The sequence below is a fragment of the Sinocyclocheilus grahami genome, unplaced genomic scaffold, assembly GCF_001515645.1.
Source record: "Sinocyclocheilus grahami isolate Dianchi unplaced genomic scaffold, SAMN03320097.WGS_v1.1 scaffold1030.1, whole genome shotgun sequence".
In the NCBI taxonomy this organism is placed as follows: domain Eukaryota; kingdom Metazoa; phylum Chordata; class Actinopteri; order Cypriniformes; family Cyprinidae; genus Sinocyclocheilus; species Sinocyclocheilus grahami.
Genome location: NW_015506209.1, coordinates 126442 through 153312, shown reverse-complemented (window position 1 = coordinate 153312; position 26871 = coordinate 126442). Strand labels below are relative to the sequence as shown.

The 26871-nt window shown below is 35.9% G+C and overlaps 1 protein-coding gene across 2 annotated transcripts in view; it reads left to right on the top strand.

Annotated features, from left to right (window-relative positions):
- The first annotated feature begins 11857 nt into the window (after positions 1–11857).
- The window catches only part of LOC107565832 (paired box protein Pax-7-like), a 73124-nt gene continuing 58110 nt past the window's right edge, over positions 11858–26871 (top strand). The window contains exons 1-4 of one of the 2 annotated variants that reach the window (XM_016251112.1): positions 11858–12085; positions 13003–13238; positions 13509–13638; positions 13989–14117. In XM_016251112.1, coding sequence (XP_016106598.1) covers positions 12001–12085; positions 13003–13238; positions 13509–13638; positions 13989–14117 — 580 coding nt within the window. In that variant the 5' untranslated portion in view covers positions 11858–12000. Of the gene's footprint in view, positions 12086–13002; positions 13239–13508; positions 13654–13988; positions 14118–26871 lie in introns of both variants that reach the window. The other variant, XM_016251111.1, reaches the window with a different exon arrangement.

The following is a 26871-nucleotide window of genomic DNA, read 5'->3' as shown; positions in this document are numbered from 1 at the left end:
AATGTACAGTATTGGTGTAGTTTTTCCACACCAGACTATTTAAATAAAGTAACTTATTTATACACATATTTCTTGAATTATTTTAACTGCAGTGTGCTGGGGTTTTAAATGAACTGTTCATGGCAAACCTTGTCAAATGCTATCAAAGGACAAACCAAGATAACAACACCGCGCTCTCTCTCTCTCTCTCTCTCTCTCTCTCTCTCTCTCTCTCTCTATATATATATATGATCAGTGAATTATTTTTTTTTTCAGTTTAAGCCAGTCTGTTCAAGTCAAGTCTGGTTTATCAGTATGAGGATATGCAGAGAGGTGATATCAGCTTTATTGTGAATGCTGTGTCTTTATCTCTGTGCTGTTTGCTCAAAGCTGTGATAGTGAGGAGACTGTTAAGCTTTTGAAACTAAAGCCTGAGTCACTTCCTATAAAATACCACCACATCAATGTGCGAAATGTTACAGGAAAGTGGAATATTTCTAAAGTAAGCTGCCCTCAGTGAGTCACCGCTGGCGTCTATGGTTTCTGTTGTGGACTCCAAACTAAGTGTTATTTCCCTTAATGTAACCGTTAGATCATGTGTATGACCACATTACTACCAAAGGAAGTAAAAAGTCTATATGTACACGAAGTTGGGGGGTAATTAGCTGTAATAGTCTAAACTAAACGTTATACTAGGGATGGGCATATCGATTACCATTTTAAAAGCACGTTGCGCCATCTACAGCTTATAATTAGTAATAAAGCGTTTTGAATTCTGGGAGTTTATTGAAACAGGCGAGTAGCGCCATCTCTTGTTCTAGCACGATATGTGAAGAAACATCTGTAGCTTAATTTCTACCATGCCCCGTGCCACAATTTATCTTTTATTTTTTGCACCAACTAAGGTCCACACAAATCATTGGTCTGTTACTTATCTATTATGTTAATTGTCTTTTAATTGGACATTCTCATCTATTTTACGCATTTAATATTAATATTAAGTATAAAGTAATAGCAAGTATTTTATATTATAGTGTTTTTTTTCATAGTCAGCACATAAAAATAACTGAATGCACCTTTAGGCGTTTGTCTTTGACTCGCCATGTACTAACACTCTGTCTGTGGTGGATTTCAGGTAAATGTTACTACTGAAGTTACGATGCTTTTGAGGGACATGAGATAATTCTACGATCTGCTTGCAGTGCTTTTGGAAAACAGCACACTGAATGTAGGCTACACCACAGACACATAAGGTAGGAACAACCGGGGCTAGTTGTCCCACGAGAAGGTTTTTGTGTATAACTTGATTTGAATCACACGTGCACAGATGTGTGTTTTCTCTAGCAGTGGTCTTAGGCCTACACAGTATGTTTGCTTGTGGTTGTAGGAACTGTAGAATAGATTTATTTAGTGATTAGTATTATACTAAACTAAAGCTACAGTATCATCATATTTTACTTTAGCTGTTGGACAAACAATAAAATAAAGGATCATTTCCAGGTTGGGGCAAGTTGTCATCTGTTTTAAAGTTTGTAATTTATGTTTGTAAAATTTGTAAAAGCTTTTTTGTGGCTAAAGAATTTGGTACTTTTCCCACGTTGTTTATTTATACATGCATACATACAGCAAGGTTTTTAATGTGTGATACAGAAAGTGACTTTCAAAAATAAACCTACCCTAAGAAATATTTGAGTGAAATCTTGCTCTCTGTGCAACATAAAAAAAAGAGGATGAGGAATTATGAGCTTCTTCCTCGTTATCTTTTTTTCATGTTGCATGCCCACTTTATGTACTATCACAACATATATTCATGTAGTTGAGGTTAATATGTATTTTTTATAATATGTATTTAATTATTACTAAAGCCATAATTATATATAATTACTATATTCAGTAATGATAATTAATCGCCACGTCAGTAATTTGCCATTTCTACGGATAAACCCAATGTGCATATTAGATTTTTTCCTTTATCCAGTAGATGGAGGTAAAACCTTATTTTACCTTTTAAATTCTCATGCTGTAGTGTAGACAGTAAAACTGAATGCATGGAAAAGAGTAAGTATTAATAAATAAAGTTAAACTTTTCACAAAGCATGCTTTAAAAATCATTATATTCCAAATAACATTTTGCTTTTTTTTAATTTATTTTTTTTATCAATTTGTGATGTTTTATTGCTTTGTTTACATTTTCAAAGACATTTTTTCCCCCAAGAATTGTTGTAACACATTTTTTCAACCCATATTTGTCTGTTACAAATGAGAAAATCTGCTGGAAAGTAAAATGTGCCACAACTGAAATTAGAAGCTTAGAAGCAAAAGTAATCTTCATCTCTGTATCACTATCACTGTAAAAATTATTTGTGAAATTTACTAGCAATTTCGGTGTGAAATTTGGTATAGAAACAAGTTTGTTTCAGCTCATTTCTAACTGGTCAAACTGATGTTGTTAAAGCTCACTCTGTGAGTTATGACACTCTCTGTTCTCCCCTAATCAGAATTAAAACAGTTAAATCAGTGTCAGATTAACTGAATTATAGCGATTTCACCATGCAAACTCCACGATAAATACGAACTCTGTTTAGAATGAAAGAGTTAGCTCACCCAAAAATGACAATTCTCTCATCATTACTCAACCGTAAACTGTGTGGAACACAAAAGATGATATTTTGGTTACCATTGACTTCCATTATTGGGTCAGACATATCTCAGGTTAGAATGATAAGAGGATGGCTACATTTTTGGGTGAACTATCATTGAAGGCACATACAACTTTATGGCCATGTGTAGTATACACTATAAAATGACTAATAGGTTAAAGCTACATTTATTACATGGTAAAAATGTGGACATTATTTATTTAATTGTCAGTGCATCTATCATTTTAAACTTTTTAATCCTCTAAAATATTGGTCACACTTTAGTTTGGAGACTACATCGCACTAATAACTAAGTATTAACTACAACTTTTACCTAAACTTTAAGTACAGGAAAGGATTAATGGATCTAAAAAAAGGTCATGCAGAATAAGCCATTAATATGTGCTTTATAAACAGCCAATATGCTAGAATTATGTTAATGCTAATAAGCAACTAGTTAATAGTAAGAATTTGTCCCCAAACTAAAGTGTTACCAAAATATTTCTACATAGCACTCTATTTAGAGGGAAACTGACATTAAAAGTCAATGCATGCATTAAATAGAGAAGCACCAGAAGCCATTGCACTCTGTTAATCACCTATTGTGCCAAATAAAGACTGAAGATGTTATTCAACCATACTGCGTCATTATCATGCATTCTGTTTGTGTGTGAAAAATCCGCAAATGAATAGAGACTTCAGATAATTATTTAGCAAACAAAATGCATCTTGCATGGTGGATCTGCAGTTCTTGATCAACAAAATGCAGACATTGATCCCGGAGGTGGCTCAGCCCCGCATGAAGGTCTCATGCTCTTCTGGATTCCAAGGCTGTCTGTTCCAGTCATAATCATCTATGAAAAAACAACTTAGAGATGCTGGGATGACCTGATAACACTCTGAGAAGCGCAAAAAAATACACCACCGTACTAAATTAGCTATGTTTACAACGCCTTCGCAAACACAAGACTGTGTGTTTAGTAGGCTGTTCGCAAACGTAAGTTTTAAACACGATTCCTGTCTGATTGCTGTATTCACATCACATCTGGTGATTTCTGCCTTTATGATGTGACAAAATGTGATTTGATTAAAAAATAAAAACAGATTTGACTTTTTCAGACCACATCCTGGCTGGCCCATGTGATAAACTCAAAGTCAAATCTCAAAATTGTTTTTTTTTTTAAGGTTAGCCAAAATGTAATTAATTGCATTAACAGTCTTGACTGTATTTAGGAGACAACACATCTTGGTCAAAAACTTAATTTTATTTATTTGACAGTCTTAACTGAAATCCCAAAATGAACTTTTTAAGGTTATCCAAGATTGTAAAATATGTATTTATTTATTTACAAATCTTGGCTGATATCTCAAAATCATTTTTAAAAGTTATTTAAAATTGTAAAATAAATATTGTATTTAATTTTTACAAAATAAAGTTTGCGATATTCATATATAAATAATATATACTGTAACTCTAAAATAAAAAACGAAGGCCTTCTTGAGTTTCTTCTTCTTCTTTGATTATCATTTGAACTAACATTTGCGTTTCAGTGTTTTGCTGTAACCTCCACGCCACTGGACAGTGAATGACAACAAATTGAGACAAATTTTGCAGAGTAATTTGATTTGATTCATTGTTGATGCCCTGTTTAATGCATGCCAACTCACTCCGACTAATTAGGGTAAAAATGGGTATCAAATCAATGTTTAGGTTTTCTAGAAATATTGGTATAGTTTAACAATCACTTTTTTATATTTTGTCATTACTGCCATAATGTTATGTGGCTTTAGAGTTTACTCTGAGCTCTGCATGCTAATCATAAAAATGATAATAAAAAAACGACTTCAAGTGAAATAAATAGATTAAACATCAAAGTTCCAGTCTTGGCATTTAAGAAAGGAGCTTGTGGTAAAGTTGAGGTCGCATATGTCTTTCAGTCAAAGTTTTGGAGTTTGATAAAACTGGGACCCTAGAATATCATGCATCCTTTTATGCGCTCATTTTTTCATAACTCTTCATGAGCCTTTTTTTTTAAATGAGCAAGTACACACGCAAGGGGCAAAAGTCACAGTAAAGGAGAGCCACAAGGGGCATCAAATGATTCTCTTCATGCACCAGTCTTTAGATTGATTTAGTGAAACCAATTGGGGCAGCATGTAAAATCGGGGATGTTACTTTCATCAACATGAAACAGACCTCTTTCTTCTCTGACATTTTCTGGGAAGGTCCAGACAAACTGATTATGGCAAAAAAAACAGCCAGTCTATCACATGCTGATAAACCTTGAGACATGTCTTGTTAGAGGAGGTAACCTCCCATTCAGCCCTACATTACCCTCATCATACCACTAGACACAGAAGATGATACTGTATCATAACATTTTTCGGAGTATTTCATTGAGCTGATTTGGGTCAATCATGGGATGCTTGTTTTTCCTACCTGTTAATTTATTAAAAATGACTCTCTTACAATGATACTTAACACCTTTTCTTTGATGAGCATGTGTTTAATTTCTGAAAGAAGTCTCTGAACATATCAGATAATTTAACCTTTTTATTAAAACTAGTTCAGGTGGTAAAATGTCATGCGGTATGACCCAAATGATGACATTTATGAAATATTTACATTTGCAAAGAGCCTTTTTACATGGAAAAAAAATGTTTTAAAAAGATTAAGATGTGTACACTATAACATATATTAAAGTTGTGAGGAAAATGTTATGTTTTTAACTGATGTTTAGACCACATAACATTTTAAAACCTTGGTACCTTGGATGGTATCAAAACTAAAACGAATGAATCCCACACACAAAATAGTCAATAGTCAGGATTCATTCATTTTTGACTTGTTTTTGGTTGTTTGTCCTAAGCAACTATACCTGCAGGTGTGTGAGGGTAATTGTTGATTGATTACTTGATTTTTTTTTAAATTGTAGATTATGTGTCATTTACAGTTTTGGGGAGTAACTAGTTACATGTAATGGAATTGCGTAATTTAATGACAAAAAATATAACTGTAAACGGTTACAGTTACTGAGACAAAATAATGTAATTAAATTACCGTTACTTATGAAAATGTTAACAATTACAAAGGTGTTACATTTGAATATTTTCACACAACATACAGATATGATTGATTTCTTTCCCAAATTGCATTGACTGCTTTATGAGACACCAATGTTTCAGGAGTTTACAACACATTCTCTTTTTCATGTCGGCATATTGACGCCATGGGTTTCTTATTTAAAGCAATGGAGGACCCTGCACGTCGACAAATGACGCTAAAGGGGTACGCTGTGTGTCCAACAGCGGGTCCTGACCAAGCGTCAATATGTAACGAGTTGGGAGTGAGAACATGTTGGAGTTTAGGACACAGAATCGGACACATACTTATTGAATAACTGTTTTATTTCCTGTTTAGGTTTATGTATATGTTTTGTTTTTTTAAGATTAACAGTTTTTTCCCCCCCATGGCATTGCGAGATGCCAGTGTTTCCTGTCATAGCTATTCAAGGATTTGATTTCAAAAACAGTATCATAACTATTAAACTATATCTTATGGTTTAATCTGTGTTTAACCTCAAAGTAAAAAGAGTTGCTAAAGTCTGATTTCATGGTGTCTGTGCTGTAGAATTAAATTATTATAATCTTCATTCAAGTGACAAAGGATTTTGAAAGTCTGACAGTAATCAGTGCTGAGTGCTACTGTAACTCTGTTAACCCTGCCTGCTTTTAAAGTTTCAAAATGATGATTAAAAACATTCATTAGAAATTTAGAAAAGTAATAAAAAAGTAATCAAATGTAATCAGTTACATTAATAAAGTAACTGAAAGAGTTACACTACTTTTAAAATAGGGTAACTTGTACTCTGTAACCTATTACATTTCCAAAGTAACCTTCCCTACACTGGTCATTGACCCAAAAACACTTGTGGTATTGGCCATAACAGTGCATGGGTTTTACTTTTTTCCCCCGTCCATGGACAATCAAATTTGTCCTTGACCCAAATAACTAGTCTGTTACTTGTCATAATTGTATATTTAATGATATGGCTTGCAGAATCGAGAGTTTATCAAAAATGTGTCAAATGCCCCCATATGTAACCCTGGACCACAAAACCAGTCTGTCACACGGGTATATTTGTAGCAATAGCCAAAAATACATTGTATGGGTCAAAATTATTGATTTTTCTTTTATGACAAAAATCATTAGGATATTAAGTAAAGATCATGTTCCATGAAGATATTTTGTAAATTTCTTACTGTAAATATATTTAAACTTAATTTTTTATTTGTAATATGCATTGCTAAGAACTTCATTTGGACAACTTTAAAGGCGATTTTCTCAATATTTAGATTTTTTTGCACCCTCAGATTACAAATATTGTCCTATCCTAACAAACCATACATCAATGGAAAGCTTATTAATTCAGCTTTCATATGATGTATAAATCTCAATTTCGTAAAATTGAGCCTTATGACTGGTTTTGTGGTCCAGGGTCACATATTACTTATTTCTGATTCTCATTTCTTAGTTTGTTCATCTAGGGTCAATCCATGATAATATTTACCAAGTTATGTGTAACACTTATATCCCAGATTAGCTCAGTTATAGAAATGTCTGCCCATGACCCCTGGTTTGTATGTAGTAAATTAATAGTCTCAGTGTATTCAGGTTTAAGAGAGAAAGAAACACCACATGCAGCATGACCTTCCTGGTCACGACCTATTGACGCTCACTCATGTCCCCCCATCAGCCTTCACAGCACTCACCATCACATGAAAGAGTTCGTCAGAGGGGAGGTATCGTGTGAGAGGATGAGACACAAGAGTTCATAGTGCAGTGGTTTGGTGCTCCTTGACGAGATCACATGCTTGGCATATGGAGGCATCCCGAGAGCATTCATGGTGCATTTTATGTCTGAATAAAAGATGGGAGGAGAGAGAATAATATATCTGTCGTTGGACAGAACTTTAAATTCCATTATTTTATTGTGAGATGAGAGTTTTCAACTCTAACTGCAAGGGAATAACACTGCTGCATTAAATAAAGAGTGTAACATTTACATTTTGAATTAATATTTTATTAAATTAAATGTATAAATCAAAAATAGTTGCATTCTTAATTGTTAATTTTGTGATTGGAGACCAGGGCCACTTTGTCAGCTCCTTCCACTTCAGCGATACCTCAGTTCAACAGTAATTTACAGTCATTTATTAACCGTATGCTAGTGACAGAATATTCCTCCTATTTATTTCAAAGCCTTTTATTTTCTTGTGTTTTTGCCTGAACTAGGTTTTGACTTAACTACCATTCAAAGGTTTGGAGATCTGTAAGATGGTTTTGAAAGAAAACTCTCATATGCTAACCAAGGTTTCATTTATTTGGTCAAAAAAAAAAAAAAAATCATACAAAATATATAGCAAAATCTTATTACAATTTTAAATAACTTTAAATGTTTTCTATTTTAATATATTTTATAATGTAATTTATTAATGTAATGCAAAGCTGAATTTTCAGCATCACTATTCCAGTCTTCAGTGTCACATGATCTTTCAGAAATCATTCTAATATGCTGATTTGATGCTCAAGAAACATTTTGTTGAAAACAGTTGTGCTGGTTAATATTTATTGTGGTTTCCAAAATAACAACAAAAACATTAAATAGTATTATAAAATAAGTAAAAAAGTATATATTTCTTTACCTAATTATGATTTTAAATTAGTTAATATCTCTAAAGGCTAGAAAACAGACCTCACCTGTTTTGCTAGTTATTTTGAAATATCTCAGACAATCAGCACTTCAATTCGACTAAGCTACTGTGCTGTGGAAATGGGTAGGAATGCTTGTGAGAAAGACAGGACTACCTCACAGACATTCCTTCCCTTGCTTTCAGTGATGTATGGGGACAAAATGTCATTACCAAGCCAGTGATTTAACAGCCTTAAACGCTTCCAGCTGGAATGTTATTCTGCCCCAATGCTAACAGTGTCATATGGAACTCAACCTTAGTCTGCTGGGCTTTGTGTGATCTGATGCACCTGCTCTCTTTCCCTCTGCCTCACTCTCTTTGCTTGCTCTCCTTCTCTTGCATTCATGCTTCAGATATGCAGCTCTGCGCTTTCACTTCTCTTACTCTTCTTTTTTAGTGTCCACAGGACAGCAATGGGCTACAACACTTGTGATTTATATATAAATGTTGTTTGTGATTGTGTGTCTAAAAGCTTTTACTGTATAATTAATAGTTAACTATGATTGCAGAACAATATTCAGTCATGCAATCTCAGCCGGTATATGTGTAAAAAGCCAACGTTTTTTTTTGCTTGACTGTGTATTATGGAGTGAAATCCTGGAGTGAAATCTGAATCCTCAAGAATTGCGTTTTTGGTTCTTTATCGCCATCTAGTGGCAAGTCCTATAATTTGTCATTCGTAGATAAAGAATATGCAATATGAGTAATGAGTACGAGTAATGCAGTAATGAGTATGCAGTATGCATACTGTATATGCAGCATGGTTTTCACATTAGACCAACAGTGAGCACACGTGAATCAACATACATTTACATGCATGTCGTGTGGATTTCTTTGTATTATTGAAGAGAAATAAGTACAAGTTTTTTCTTCAAGTTTCAGAGGCGTGTGTGTGTGTTTTATAATAGGCTAATGCAAGCACATGCAACCCAATTAAAAAAAAACTTATGCTATTGTCTTGTATTGCTTTCATGCAGTATACTTAATAATTTACTAAACTGATTACTTGCTGAACAAAATATATTTGAAAAACATTGCATGTGCAATGTGAAAGTGAATGGACTCATTAAAGCTAAATCTTTGAAAAGTAACGATTATCTTCCAGAAAATTGGGTTGCGAAAGTATACATTTAAAAAGCTTGAGCACAATTAAAGAACTAGAATTTACCTTAGCTTCATCTAATTTCTATACGTCTTTATGGACATATTCGTTGAAGTCTTTGCCCAAATAAATCGTGCCAACATGCAAAGAGTTCTGTCTTGCTTTACTCCGACGCCTGCAAGAGACCTCAAAGGCATTCAAGCTACCGGTCCCTTGGGATGTGGCATCAGTCATGTGGAAGTATATATTAACCAGCAATGCACACAAATTAACGATGCCATTGTTAACAACAAAACGCTGCTTTCAAGTCATCACTGGCTGTCTGTTTTTAAAGTTGAATTCCAGTGTTTGATGCATCCCTTTCCACACAGGATACCTAAACAATCACTGCTAATCGTAGGTTTGGCAGTGGTTAATCATGGGACTGTACAAGTTATAATTGAATGAGTTTCATCCTGACTCGTAGATATATGTTAGTAGAGTGTGATTTGGACTGTCAGTGTATGTTCATATGGATGAACGTGTTATAATGAATCATTATCTGATGCAAGAACGTTAGAACTATTACAGGTGACACTTTAATAACTTTCCAATATAATATCACATTTATAGAATTATAAATAACCTAATGTATAAATGTTATGAAACGTTTATTGCTTTTTGAATGTAAATTATATTAAACACAATAACATTATCTATCAATTATTATTGTTAGACGTATTTGCCATTCATCAGCCTCACATTTTAAAAATGAAGACTGAAGACTGGTCATTTGTTGGTTGTTATATCATTTATGAGGCTCATAATTATTTTAATATAGTGTCCCCCCTTATTTTTTGTTAATGTTTGTTAATGGTTTTTAAAAGACACTTTTGCCTTTTCGTTTGGTGCTGGTGTGTACAGGTTCTGCTTATTGATTTTTGTAGTTTTGACTGTAATCAGTTTGTTGTTGTTGTTGTTCGCCTTTGGTTGTTGTGGAGAGATGTTTAAGAGTGGTGTTGAATTAAGAAGATTAAACCGACATTGAAGTGCTCCGTCAATTTAAAAAGTCCTACAGGGAACATTATTAGCTTATCTGTACTTCAATTAAAAGTTGTATGTTATGGTATTACAGAACAAATTAATTAGCACAAGATTTGTTTTAATTGACGGACTGGGTAAGCCAAGCTTGTGTTTTCGTTCCTACAATGGAAAACATCTATTTGAGTTGCACAGTATTGTCTGTACAATATAGGCCAAGAAGTCTATCAACATTTGAGAGTACATTAATGAACAAAACACACTTATCTAGGTAATTTATTTCATATGAAAAACTCAAGTATAATTTTATATAAACAACTGCTGTTTTATTAGCTCATGACTTTTAGGCATTGTTAACAAACGGCAGTCGATCGATCAAGTGTTTGCACTGTTTTCTGCTCAAAGGCAATCTGATGAAGTGAATGAAAAGCTAGGCACTCCGCGTGTGCGTGCGTGTTTGTCTTACCCTCTGCTTTTTGTGATTGGTCGAAAAAAGCTTGCTTGTTCCCCTCCATGCCCACATGAATAAAAGAAGACCGCAAGAGCCTATCGGCGCGCGCAACACCCCTCCTACACCGCGCGCTAAAGTTATCCACTTCAACTACTCCCAACCCCTAAGCAGACTTTGTCATCCAAAACTATCAGACCTTTTAAGAAAACACTGCAAAAGAATTAAGTAACCTTTGTTCACTCGAGAGCTTTTGGAGTACCCCCTCCCTGGCGCGCGCTTCATCTTGTTCTTGCGGGAGTTATTTTGCTCATGACCCCCTCCGCACAAAACAACTGTGTTTATCTTTGTTTGATTTTTTGGAGGTTTCACATCCCCGCGATAGTGTGGCTGGATAACAATTTTTTATTTTCCCCTTTTTTGAAAAGAGGACTTAAGTGAATTTTAGCCATTAAGGAAAGCTTCATCAACAAGTCTGGACTTGCTTTCGCAGTTTAAACATCAGCCTTATTGTGCCTCGTCATTTATTACAAGTAGAATGTCATCTCTACCGGGAGCAGTACCGCGAATGATGCGACCGGCTCCGGGACAGAACTATCCCCGCACTGGATTCCCCTTGGAAGGTTGGTTGGACAGATGTTGGGGTACTTTGTTTTGCTGTAAATAATTGTTGTAAATATTACCAGGCCTACAGATTTCCTATAGCCAAAAAGGTTTTTAAAGAGTTTGAAGTGTATGTTTCACTTGTGAGTACACCAAGTTCTCGACTGAATATGCTGTAGCCTACCCAAATGTCCGATTGGCTTTTTCGCTTCGAGTTTAATATAGGATATATATACATATATCTATATATATATATATATATATATATATATATTAGAGATGGTTATCGATCCCCGCGATAGTGTGGCTGGATAACAATTTTTTATTTTCCCCTTTTTTGAAAAGAGGACTTAAGTGAATTTTAGCCATTAAGGAAAGCTTCATCAACAAGTCTGGACTTGCTTTCGCAGTTTAAACATCAGCCTTATTGTGCCTCGTCATTTATTACAAGTAGAATGTCATCTCTACCGGGAGCAGTACCGCGAATGATGCGACCGGCTCCGGGACAGAACTATCCCCGCACTGGATTCCCCTTGGAAGGTTGGTTGGACAGATGTTGGGGTACTTTGTTTTGCTGTAAATAATTGTTGTAAATATTACCAGGCCTACAGATTTCCTATAGCCAAAAAGGTTTTTAAAGAGTTTGAAGTGTATGTTTCACTTGTGAGTACACCAAGTTCTCGACTGAATATGCTGTAGCCTACGCAAATGTCCGATTGGCTTTTTCGCTTCGAGTTTAATATAGGATATATATACATATATCTATATCTATATCTATATATATATATATATATATTAGAGATGGTTATCGGCTTTGCCGCATTTTGAGGAACAGAACACATGTGCAAATTAAATGCACCAGAATTTAAAAAAAAAAAAAAAACTTTTCCAGGGCCATTTTGTTGCTGGCAATGTTCTTATTAGTGGTTCAAATAAAAACGTCCAATTACAAAGCCTGTCCATCATTTTAAGATTTGTTGAAGTGATCTAGTGTCGCAATCCAAAATGCACTAAAGACAAATATTTGAACAACAACGAGTGTAAAAAAAATAATGGAGCATACCACACCCAGGCCGAGAGGACCACTCAAGAGCAATCTGTTAAATTACATTAAGCAAAATTCTCTGCTAAATTTTCTTTCATTAATTGTGAGGAAACACAATTCTTAACACATCTCAATTTGCCAAAAATTTAATTTGGACATTTTTTTATTTTATTTAGAACAATAAAGACAATTATTTATCACTGTATTATAGCTCTATATTTCAAAGTGCTTCTGGTGTTTTTTGGTATTCGTATAGCCTATCAAAGATAAAATTATTATCGTTATTGTTTTTAATCCTACGTTTGAGGGGGAAAAATACGTAGCCTAGGCTATTTAAGAGGGTAAACTAGAAGTCTGAATTTTGAGTGAAAGCTAGCCAAAGTTAGATTTAATTCCCATTTCTTTACTGCAGTTTCAACTCCTCTGGGTCAAGGTCGAGTTAATCAGCTTGGCGGAGTTTTTATCAATGGCAGGCCTTTGCCAAATCATATACGCCACAAAATAGTTGAAATGGCTCACCACGGCATCCGTCCCTGCGTGATCTCCAGACAACTTCGCGTTTCCCACGGCTGTGTGTCCAAAATCCTCTGCCGGTATCAAGAAACTGGCTCGATCCGTCCTGGAGCAATAGGAGGAAGCAAACCCAGAGTAAGCAGGCCTATAGCCTATTATTATTATTTTTATTTCTGTTATTATCATTATGCAAGATGGGCTTTTGTAGCTATTATTTTTATTTGCAAAGCTAATGAGATATTTCATTTTAAATCGTTTACGAAAAGTTGGTACGTGTTAAAAGGATATGTACAATTATGTACTAAAATTTGTTCTCCTGTCTTTTTTCTTTTCACCCATACTTTCTACGTTTTTCTTTCTCTTCGTATTTTCGCCTTTTCTCGCCTTTTCAATCAAACACAAAAGCAGGGGGCAACACCTGACGTGGAAAAACGAATCGAAGAATACAAGCGCGATAATCCCGGCATGTTCAGTTGGGAGATTCGGGATAAACTGCTGAAGGACGGTGTGTGTGACAGAAGTACAGTTCCCTCAGGTGAGGCCTCATCTGGTAAGCAGCCCCCTTTTTATATCATGTCCACATCACCTATCTCATAATTCCAGAGTCATTTTTATCACAATCATTTAGTATATATTCTTGAACAAACTGAATTGAAAATAAAAGTATTGATTAGTTTATTATGACTATTTTTATTTTATAATAACTAACCTATATATTAATGATCAATTACGGATATAATTTATTTAGCCCACTTTATTATCATTAGCCTATTGACCTATAATAATAATAATAATAATTATTATTATTATTATTATTATTACTCAAATATATTTATTTTGTTCACTGTGTCCTTTTATTTATTTATTTTTTAATTATCCCATCAGTAAGTTCTATCAGTCGGGTTCTTCGTGCGCGATTTGGCAAAAAAGACGATGAGGACGACTGTGACAAAAAGGATGACAGTGGGGAGAAAAAAACTAAGCACAGTATTGACGGCATACTGGGAGACAAAGGTAATTACCTTGAATTTTCTTTTAATCTTATGCAGAAAAACACCCGACTTCTTGTCAAAATAAACTTGGCCCTTGAGTTTATTGGGGGTCTCTGCACATTAAATCGGTGTATGCTTTTTGTGTCGGTGCTCGGCGTCCTTGCGATTTCTCTGCTTGTTGAACTGTCATTTAGTCATTTGATTTAGTGTATTTATACTGGCTCTGACGGATGGTATTTAGGCCTTGATCCATTTGTACAACAGACTCATTTGACGCTGAGTAAACGGTCCCTTGAAAACGGTAACTGACAGATGACCGATGTGGCAATCAATATCAATTACAGCCCATAAGTTCAACATTGCCCGCTGGTTCTCGCGATAATTCGGCACGCTTATTCGCACGTTAACAGACCTTTCTGGCAACCGGTAACAAGTAACAACGCTGTAATAATATCAATTATTTTAGGTTGTTTCATTTTTTACATTCATTTTTATACGATTTTAATCGTCTATTTTAGCTAAATTTAATAAGTCGTGCCCAGAATATGTTAATTTTTCGGGAGAAAAATTACTTCAACTAAGCAAACAATACGATTGTCTTTTTGAAGTAACACAAAACATTGTCTGTTTTGTGACAAGTCTTTTTTCTTTTTTTTACACTTGAAGATGAACTTCAGTCCAGAGATCTCTGCTTCACTGAAGCTCTTTTGGAGCGAGGAATCTATGCTACAAAGCAAAGCCTAAAAGCAAGGCTTCGAAAGAAGGAATGAACCCTTCCTTTCACATTCAAAAATCCGTAAAGGGGGGAAAACTTTTAACAAAAGGCCAAGAGGGGAACTATAGAGAGATGAATTATTCAATACACCCTGCTGGTAGACAGTTTTGTAATATTATGGAATCGTCTGTTGGAATAGAATGAGATTTGGAGGGTGCAAAATGTTTTATTCTTGTTTGGAAATGCCCACTGCTCTTTTTGGAATCACTATTGTGTTTCTTAGCTGACGTTTAGAGAGGTGGTTTAGATGGAGGAGGTGCCCTGTTCGTCTTTTACACGTATGTTATTTCAACATTGGTTATTTGTAAGAAATTCGTCGGCTTTTATTTTTTTATTAGCTATGTAATAATAAATGGAACAGCACATCATATTTGTTCAGTTTTGAAATATTGCAAAGGGCTTTTCTTTGTTCATGAAAAGGATGCGGATCATGCGTACTTTTCTGCATTATTTAAAGCGTCTTTTGCACGATTGATCTAAAATGTGTGTTGTTTTAGAACACATGTTTGTGTTTGTGTGTGCTTGCGCGCGAAACTCAAAACCCTCATACAACCTCCGTGGACTGATTCACAGGCCAGCATGAGCCACTGCTATTGCATTACGGATATACAAATTGGCAATCCATGATTAGAAATTCCTGCCATTGCCCTAAACGCTGTGCATTAAGAATATGAATATTTCCATCTGATGAATGCATGCATATCTGCTAAGATTCATGAATAATTTGTGTAAATATCAGTAATGTTTATTTACATCTCCAAATTCACTCCACATTTGTCTTACATTTTGTGAAATGTCTTTTCACAGTTGAGCTATACGGTGTCACGCAAACGAGATGGGGCTAAAATGCAATCTTTTTCCAGACTTAAAAATATTTTTCTCGGGGCTTGTTTCACTTGATCATCCAACTGGCATTTAATAATGTTAAGACTTATTAGAGTTCGTAATGAAAACGTGTCTTTTGAACAAGCGGCTGTGTTGGAGATGGGTGTAATAGCTCACAGGCATTAGAAACTTATTTATCCCCAATCAGCTCTCACTCGCTGAGTTCCAAGCACAACGTTATTTTGAAAGGTTTTAAAGCAGATTAAATTGAGCCTTTTCTTTCTCTTCGCTTTCATCTTTAAACGGCCCTCACTGGCTAGCCTTCGGCACAACTTCATGAGATTTTACATTTTTTCTCACACTTGTTCGTATATTTATTTGATAATATTGTTTTATTGTATTTTGGTCTATTTTAGTTGATTTGACGCACAAACACATTGCATAAGAATGAGACCCCAAGCACGCCATTTGTGGACAAATTGAGCAGTTTTGTATTATTATAGGTGTGAAATTGTTGAACAAAGAAAAATGACTCCTGGCTTTATAACCAAAAATTAATTATATAATTCATAATAAAGAATAAAGTTTGGTTATTTAGTGACTTCTGAAATAAGCTATCCCTAAAGGATACCTGTCATTTTGTATTTATTGAATTTTGCCCCTTTTGTTGTGTTCCTATTTTAACGTGTCCTGACGTTCACTGCCCTCTTTAAGGCACAGAGCATGAAAGGCGCGTGCACCACATGGACTTTACTCGACCAATAAAATGTCATTTGACCCAGAGAAAAATTTGTCAGCCAATTAATGGGGATCGACAGATTCCCCATTTAGGTTCAGTTGATTAAACCAGTTGGCTTTCAGAGACTTATCCCACAGAACAACGCAAAAAGATAGTTTAAACAAATCAGTGGATTACCTGCATTTCTTCCCTGATCTCGGTTAATTAGGCTACTAAAAGATGACTCTTTCAACACGACCTTGGGGTGGCACTACGCAAATCCAGTTAACTCGTTCAGTGACCACGCTGAAAATGAATTGTTTGGCTGGAGAAATCGAACACATTTAAACAATAGTTATAATAATTACAGAAGAAACTCAGAAATCGAATGAAGTGAAATATAATTTTCATATATGTGCATTTGGCGGAGCATTCATTTTAAGAATGCGTCAAAAGGCCAATTACATCGAGAGACTGAAAAGTGCACACCGGTATAGTTCCCAGATATTTGTAGAGAAACGAAAGTTATACTGTATATTTGAGACTTCGAAATAAGCCTCGTTTGAAGAAAAGAGACCATAGGATGAGTCGGGAGACCACTTCAAACAAATCCATCTGGAATGGAGAGAGAGAGAGAGATTTAGTGAAAGTATGGGGAAGTTATTTAGCTATTAATATTTTTCCTCAGGCATCGAGAGTCACTCCATCTGCACTTTCTCGCAGCTATTTGGCTGGGCTGAAATTGAGGGAGACCCAAATGTTGGGAAGAGATAACACAATCATCACAGCCGCGGTCCTGCGCTCGGCATCAATACATTAAACTCGGATTAACCTCCCTTTCCCTATACGCTTCTACCCAACACATTTTATTGGAATTTTGGGAGAGGGAGCATTTTTGTAAAATTGTATTATTATTATTATTATTATCACTTAAGGTCAAATTTGATTATTTGATTATTTTTATTATTATAATTTTATTATTTAGCTAACTATTCACAGAATTAGCCTACTCATTCATACAAAGTAACTATAGTTAATGTGCAAGTATATTATGGAGCTTAATTATTCATTGTTCTTTTCACTGTAGGCTATTAATAAAAATATGCTGTAACGTGGGCACTGCTCTGAGTAAAGTTCCTTGGTTTTATTAGTCGTAGTGCTGGCTGTAAATAGAATGCGCATAATATGATAAAACTATTGTTGGGCAGTAATGATGGACAAGTGACAATGGTGCAAATTAATAGAACAAGTCTGGCTTTTGTATAACCAATGTCTTTGCTAGATCATCTTCTAATGATTAGACTATGCTGTGAAATATGCTAATCCAGAGATCATGAGACCAGAGCGCCTGTTTAGTGTCAACGGCGTTGCTTTGTAAAACATTTGCAGTGTAACTGAATTACATGCTGGTTAACGTCAGTCCTGCACTTTGCTGAGGAAATTATTTTCCAAACGTTCACCCAGGATGAAGTTCATACAAAAACTAGGCCTGCGCCAAATCCAGGTTCCTAATTCGTGGAACGAATCGAATGTCGGAAAACGTCGAATTCAGTAGTGCCCTTCTGTTATTCCTTACATCTTTTGACAGCTTTTCTTTTCTAAATTCTTACACTGCTCTCTTTGAATTCGTTTTGGGGTCGTTTTTACAGAATATTTGTATGTGTCGTTGTATGTGGATTGCTAATATATATCTAAATAATATTTGATCGGATACAACAAAAATAGCAGTAAATATTCGACTAAATGTGTCTAAATAGCGTGTCATCAGAGTCAGTCTGTACGAATGAAATTTGACGTAAATCATTTTTAAAATGTAGAAAGATTACGTAAGCCCCCTTGAACAGAATATTAATATGCAATTATTTTCAACAGTTTTTCTGACCTGTTAACCTGGGGCGGATCCTATAGATGCAATGAGGATTTTGTGTGTTTCAGATGTTTAAGGGAAAGAGGAAGAAAAAAATAGAAAGTAGGTGCAGAAAAGTAGAGGCGTCTGGAGGAAATTGAGAGGCTTAGTCTTTGAACCTTGGGTGCTTTTTCTTATCGGAAACATTTGTGGTGACACCAAGACAATGGGTGTTCATCATATTACAGGCTGCCAGTGCTGCTTTCAAGACGGCCTGTCTATTAATTAAAGTATTTATTGCCATGTGGGACAAGGACTATCTCAGTGCACATATTACTATGCGCATATTACTTTTTTTGGTTAAAGGGACAATCTCCCATTTCATTTGCTGACATTCATAAATCCACTGCAAAAGACATGTGGATGTTTTTCCTTCGCATAAAAAGGAAGCACATAACTCCTTCTCACTCACCTTCGTTGTCGCCAGAAATAAAATGAAACCAAGTTTTCAGTTAAGCCCTGACAATACGTACATTTAACATACGGGATGTTTTGGGAAATCAAACAATTAGTTGGTCAAAAATCCATGTCATTCACCGAGATTTGCACTGTGCAGTAGAGTGGGGTGCATCCTGTTGGACCAGAAGAACAAAACGAACAAACGACTAGGGAAAACTCCTGCTGACACCAATAAAAGTACTGGCCTCCGGGCTTCCTATGTAATGTCACAAAAGTGTTTTTGATGCCCTGGACTCGCCATCGCTTTAGTGCTGTACGTTGCCCTATATAATTGGAAGAGCACGAAACTCTTGGTGACCTCAATGAGACGCTAAAAATACCAAATCGGCAAAACGTTTTGGTTGCGAACCATTTTCTAATTTCGGAAGCAACGTGTATGTGGCATAATAATATTGTAATTTTGTAACAACATCCTGCCATGCAGGGACTGCAGATGCAAATGAGCTTTATAGCTAACTCTGGCACAACACTGTTTTTGTGCGTTGTCCCTGTACAAATAAATGAAATAAACTAAACTAATAACCTTATGTTTTATAGCAATAGGCTATATATAAAATAATATCAAGAATGTGTCGAATAAAAATAGAACTACTCATTTTTTACTACCAGCGACTAAATAAACATATTTCATAACACAGTATGGATATAGGACATACTACGAAATAAAGCACACGGAATTAATGGCAAAATGACCATTTATATATGTATGCTTTAATTGCCCCATGGTGTTCAAATGAAAGAAACAAGCAAAGACTAGCAAACGTTCAACATAGGACAATCAGAAATTTGCTCAGATTTTTTCCACCAACTTAAACGGTGAATGTGCCGGGCAGTGTGAGAGCTGCAGAGGGGCCAGGCAGCTGTGAGGGAGTCTATCCCGCTCCCCTCTCACCACGCAGGCTTCAAACAGGGCACTTGTCGTACATTTTAACTAATGGGCTTATTTATGCAGCCATTGTCAGTTTCTCTTCAGGCTACTCTTTCCACATTGACTTTTTTCTCTCTCACCCTGCAGTATACAAAAGCAAGTGCTGCTCAGTTTTTTGCATCTTTTATGAGATTTGCCATTTAAAAACAACTGTTCTGGTTGCAATGTTGAGTTATTACGGCTTCCATTAAATTGTGTTTACCGTGTTGGCACGTAAAGACATCAGAGCACCTCGTTTATATTAAAGGGTCAGCGTTTTGACAGTGCGCTCAAAGAAAAGCTTACCTCTTCTTTAAGAAGCACTACTGTATATGGATGCATTTCATATCACGTTTTCTACATCTGTGATTATTTGTCTGCTTTTCTTTTGGAAATAAGATTATGCCTTTTTTATTATTATTTATTTTCACTTTTGGCATTTGTATTTAAGCCCTAGGCTGTCCACTTAAAGCTCACATTGATATATTAAGATTTATTTCCCATAAGCTAAGTCAGTGGTAAAATTGACATTTAGCATTTTTTTGTTTACGCAACTGTTTTATCTCGAGAAGAGACACACGCCACCGCTGTGGGAAAAGCGGATAAAGGCTTTGCATTTAATAAATGGTAGTTTGCTAAGACATAAAGCCATGATAACACAAACATCTTTGTGAGGATGGAATTAAGTTCAGCTGCAGTTTTACCCTCAGTATTTACAGGGAAGGCCTCACATGGAGAAGCATAAAGTTTTCTGCGAATTTACTTTATTGCAGTAATGCAAGAAAACGTTTATCTGAGGCCAGTGTTTCTTCTTTTGACACAATGAGTAGACAAGTGATGTTAACGATGGCATTTTGTGTCAGAGCTGCTTGTAATATCTATTATATGGAGCATTTAAAAAGATATTTCACTTTAAAAAATGAACATTTTATTTACTCACCCTCATCTCTTTTTAAACCTGCATGTTTTTCCCCCTGTGCAACACAAATGAAGATATTTTGAAGAACGTTTAAGCTGTTTTACTTATACATTGAAAGAAAATGGACCAAAAATGATATTGTACCCCACTGACTTTCATTGTTTGGACTAAATATCTTCTTTTGTATTCCACAGAATAAAGTCATACCCACTAAATGATTTTTCAATTTTTTTTAAATGTCTAATTCAATGTATTACTTGCCCTTTATTTGCTATTATTTGTAAAATGTATAGTTTCAACGTACATCCTACACCATTTTTTTATCAGTTGGAAACAACATGAGGACTGAGTAAAGGGATGAGAATGAGTAAATTAATTTTCACATGGATGAGTAAATTAATTTTCTCCTTATAATGTATATTATGTGGGGCAGGTAAAATCTTTCATACAGACTAAAATGTGCTGAGGGATGAAGTATGCTCATGTCTTTTTTCCCTCTCTGACACACATTATAGTTTAATAAGCTATAGGCATGCTAGTTTAAATGGCTGATTTTGCCATCTTTCCCACCTTTTAGATATTTGATTCAGTTACATGGTGCTGATTGCTTTTGACCTCAATTAGCGAGATCTCAATCCCAGGAAATGAAAACTTGGCATTAAAAGAAAGAATGAGGCAGGAAGTAAATGGACACCTGCCTTTCAGTTTCCCGCAGCAAGAAACTGAATTAGAGCTCTCTCCCTCTTCCATTGACCAAGTTAAGTCAGCACTTCCCAACAAATCGACTGCGCTGCACATATCTTTAAAGAATTTCCCCCCTAATTGCCTAAAGATATTTTAAGAACCATTTCGAAGTTGTTCTTAAATATCACTGCAGCGAAATTCAGCTAATACAGCAGAACAGATGTGATCTTCACATTTATGTTCTGTGTGGATCTGATAACTTCAGCAAAACATGATTTCTTTAACGCGATGTCTAAAGTAGGTCTTATTACAATAACCAATTCTGTCTTCTCTGTTCTTTAGCCCATCTGTCAATAGTTATAATTTCATTGTCAAAACTTTTTCAGTCACCACATTCCAGAGCATTTGAAACCCAAGAGACACAAGCCATCCTTAGAGTGTCCCTCTCGCTGTCTCTCTGCACTGCCGCCCCCTTTTCCCTACCCTTAAATGGATTCATATTCAGGTAGAATTTTCCAGTGGCGCTTGGGCACAGAGAGTCAATATGTCAGCATTTATTGATGCCCCACAGAGCTGCACAGGGTTGTCAGGCCTCTTTTCAGGCTTAAATGGCCCCCTAAGGTGCGTCTTCTATTGGGCCTGAAAGGCCACGGAGGCCCCCGAGTCTCTCTGTTGTTTAAGGTGAGCACACTCTCACACAGGCACGGCGGACAAAAAGCCCACTGAGCCTTCATGCACATGACAAGACCTATAAAAGAGCATCACCCATCACCTCTCCTTCACATCTTCCCTCTCTTTCTCTCAAATGTTTTTGAATGCTACAAAAAGAAAGGAGGGCTAATTGTTTGTTGTGGGAGCCAAAATTACAGCACTTTCCCTCCTTTTCCCTTCTTCAATGGTGTTCTTTTATCCCATAGAAAGAAATTAATGAACATGGAGCAGAAAACAATTCCAACTTGTGTGTGTGTGTATTGTATTGTGAATTAATGTTAGACAGTAAACGCTATGGGATGCAAGACCATTTTTGGAAGAAATTTCAACAATAAAGTGAAAATTGAATCAAAATGAGCATGTTTTACCACAGGACTGTGTTTTGGTTTTGTATGTAGCATTTGGTTTAATTAAAAAAATTGGACTCATTTGGACATTTTTTGGTTAACAGTCCTTTTTCTCAAATGTTTTAGCACATTTTTCAGCATTGTCAGGTATTTGATTTATTGATCTTTGGAATAACCCAAATTAATTACTAGAATCTCTATTATGCTCATATGTTAATGGGTTTCTTATAATCCCTAACCATAGATATTAAACATTAGCACAACTTTCCCACACAATGAGAGTGTCCCTCTCACTGTCTCTCTGCACTGCCGCCCCCTTTTCCCTACCCTTAAATGGATTCATATTCAGGTAGAATTTTCCAGTGGCGCTTGGGCACAGAGAGTCAATATGTCAGCATTTATTGATGCCCCACAGAGCTGCACAGGGTTGTCAGGCCTCTTTTCAGGCTTAAATGGCCCCCTAAGGTGCGTCTTCTATTGGGCCTGAAAGGCCACGGAGGCCCCCGAGTCTCTCTGTTGTTTAAGGTGAGCACACTCTCACACAGGCACGGCGGACAAAAAGCCCACTGAGCCTTCATGCACATGACAAGACCTATAAAAGAGCATCACCCATCACCTCTCCTTCACATCTTCCCTCTCTTTCTCTCAAATGTTTTTGAATGCTACAAAAAGAAAGGAGGGCTAATTGTTTGTTGTGGGAGCCAAAATTACAGCACTTTCCCTCCTTTTCCCTTCTTCAATGGTGTTCTTTTATCCCATAGAAAGAAATTAATGAACATGGAGCAGAAAACAATTCCAACTTGTGTGTGTGTGTGTGTGTGTGTGTGTGTGTGTATTGTATTGTGAATTAATGTTAGACAGTAAACGCTATGGGATGCAAGACAATTTTTGGAAGAAATTTCAACAATAAAGTGAAAATTGAATCAAACTGAGCATGTTTTACCACAGGACTGTGTTTTGGTTTTGTATGTAGCATTTGGTTTAATTAAAAAAATTGGACTCATTTGGACATTTTTTGGTTAACAGTCCTTTTTCTCAAATGTTTTAGCACATTTTTCAGCATTGTCAGGTATTTGATTTATTGATCTTTGGAATAACCCAAATTAATTACTAGAATCTCTATTATGCTCATATGTTAATGGGTTTCTTATAATCCCTAACCATAGATATTAAACATTAGCACAACTTTCCCACACAATGCTACAAACATAAATTATTCCTAAAATTGTGTTCCTTTTTGAAGAAAGTTTTAAAAATCATATTTATGATTACTGGGTGATAAGTCAGTGAAAACAATCCATTTGACTGACCTTGAAAGATGGTCCTGAGTCATATCAATGGCCCACAATATTATGGAGACTTTTGACTTTGACAATCAAACTAGGAAATAAAGTTTCTTTATTTAAATTTGGGTAATTGTACCCCTTGTGGTGTTCAGGATGTCATATTTAAAAGTGATCAATTAAACCAGTCCTACACTTAAAAAAAAAAGTTATATATTCTTCGATGGTTCTGTGAAGAACCTTTAACATCCATGAAACATTTCCATTCCACAAGGTTCTTTATAGTGAAAAAAGGTTCTTTAGGTTTCTAAAAGTTCACACTACAAATAAATGTTTTTTAAAAACTCATCAATGATTTGGTTCTTCTGTGGCATTGCTGCTGGAGTCTCACAGATGAGTGCATATGTCCAAAACAAGGAGACCAGTTGTGTGCCACATTGAATACTAGACCCAACCTGAGTATAATGTTGTTTTGAGAGCCAACTCTGATGAAGACAAATGTGTAATTTGTTTGCTACCATGCTAAGCTTAGTGGAATGTGCAGCTGTGGACGAGCACATTACCCCAGGCCCTTTAACTCTTTACACAGAGACTGTGGCAGGAAAGGTTAGGGGGAGAGAGAGCGAGAACGAGGGAATGAAAATAGAAAGACAACACAGAGGAGAAAGCGGTCTGAATGTGACCGTGGTGATGAATATCCCATCTGCTCACAGGCTCATCGGGGATGGAAGTGGTCTAAAGGCTTATGTTGGGTGGTCATGACTCCTCTTTGGCCTTAGTCGCTCCTCACCCATAGCGGTTAATCACTGTCCGATGAGTAGATGCTCTCGGAGAGTTTTACACCCAGCTGTCACCAAAAAGCTCAGTCAGGTTGTTGCATCAAGCAGATCTATGTGAATCAGTTTGAATGTGTTACAGCGACCCTTCTGGTTCAGTTTCACCAAAGGGCTTTCAATCAAATCCATATTCAAGATATATTAGGCCAATTCTCTGTTCTCTGTCAATTAACTGTCTTTGATGTGTAAGTGCTACAAATCAGGTTCATCCCATGGGGCATGTTCACTCTGAATAACTGATGAGATGCAAAGCGACGATTTTAAGTTCAGAAACTAATAGGATTTGGGGACGCAGTACTTGTCAGAGTTTGTTTGAAAGAAAACATCGCTCATTCGCTGTCATATGAACTTGTTTGCTTCAAAAATCATGTTTTTTTTCTTTTGCATCCTTTTGCTTGAAACATATTGAAACAAATGCCGCAAACCCTGGAGGACTACATGGATAAAGGAATAAAATTCACAGGGAATTTTTAATTAAGCTCACATTTTCAGATAAAAACATTTTATCAGTGTCCCTTTAATGTTTTAATAGATTTAATAGGGTCGTCTTATTGTAATTGGAATGTTCCTGTTCTTTTCCGATTAGTGGCTTGGTGAAGAGTTCTTTTTATTTTTAAAACCCAGTTTTTGCTCTATTTACCTTTATTCAAAAGCTCTCGCTGCTGTCTGCTTCAGGCCATCTCAGACAAAATGTGTCATACTCTGTTATATTTATGCCGCAGCACATTCGACAGATCTGGGTACTTGCCATGGTTGCATTCGTGTGATGGGACCCAGCATGTCAATCGTGGGATCTCGCAGAGACAATAGATGAGGTCCAGGTTTAGACACGTATCTGCATCAGTGTCTGTTTCATTTCCATAATCCTGTCCTCATTATACTGCGAGTAGGAAAGCGAGAGATGCTGACCTTTAGCAGGTGAGTGCTGTCAAACTTATTCAGGTTTTATCTGTCTCTGCAGGGCTGGCTGAGGAGCAGCTTGTGGGTTGTCTGTTATGGCAGCTAAATGACATCGTAATTGTTGTGACGAGGGCAGAATGGGATGTGGCAGAATACTCATCAGTCATGCAGGCGCAACTGCATCAAGCTTGTAGCTTTTCATATTGTGTTTCTTAGATTTGTCCCCCTGATTTTCATTCATCTGTCTGAAGGTAAAAATGTGGAGAAATTGAGAAGTTGATCTCTTGTTTCAAAACAAATCTATTTTGATAATTGTGGCAGGATTGTGGCTTTTCAAAAGACTGGGGTCTGTAAGAATTTTATGTTTTTGAAAAAAGTCTCTTGAGCTCACCAAGGCTTAATTAAGAAAAAATACAGTAAAAACAGTAATATTGTGAAATATCAATTTAAAAGAATTATTTCTATTTTAATATATTTTAAAATGTAATTTATTCCTGAATTTTCAGCAGCCTTTACTTCAGTCTTCAGTGTCATATGATCCCTCTGAAATCAGTCTAATATGCTGATTTGCTGCTCAAGAAACATTTATAACTATTATCAGTGTTGACAGCAGTTGCGCTGCTTAATATTTTAATATTGGAAAGCGTGATACATTTTTCAGGACCTTTTGATTAATAAAAAGTTAAATAGAACAGCATTTATTTGAAATAGACGTAAATTTATAAATGTATTTACTGCCACTTTTCATGAATTGAATGCATGCAGGATCATTCATTCACCCTATTTCCTTACCCAACCTGGGGTCCGTTTCCCAAAAGCATTGTTAGCCAACTATGGTCGCAAGTTCCGTCGTTACCAACATAGCTCAACGATTCGGTGTTTCCCGAAACCATAGTTCAAACGAACATTGGCAAACTTGTGTCGTTGGAACGACAGCTCTTCACCTGTGGTTAGAGGCATAGGTCGTTGTTAGTTTGCTGTGTCAACCACATTGATTGTACCGCAACTAGGGTGTGTTCTGTTCAGACCCTATGCCCTATTCCTTTCGAAGTATTCACCATCCACTTTGAGTGATTTGGAAGAGTTAAAGTTGTGGCGCTTAGATCTTACCTAATTCGCCTTTATTTTTTTATTACAAATTCAGTTTGAAACTATAAAGCAGCGTGGACCTCGCAATTATTCTCCCTTCGAAGTGCCCTCTGAAAGCATTAATCATGCCGATTGGAATGCAGCCTTTGTTTCGTTTGTGCGAAGAAAAGGTGAGTTTGTCAAGTGAGTATCTTTGTTAAAACATTCATAAAGACAAATTTCTCAAAACAATATTGGTAAAACAGTATGTTAGAGGTTTTCACTTATATTAAGTGTTAACACTCAAATCACAGTATTTTTATAGTAAATGAATGTACACAAATAAATTAACAAAAATGTATAAATAAGTGAGTGATTTTGTTGTTTTTACAGAATTAGAATATATAATATTCTCTACAAATGTATGTGTATGTATGT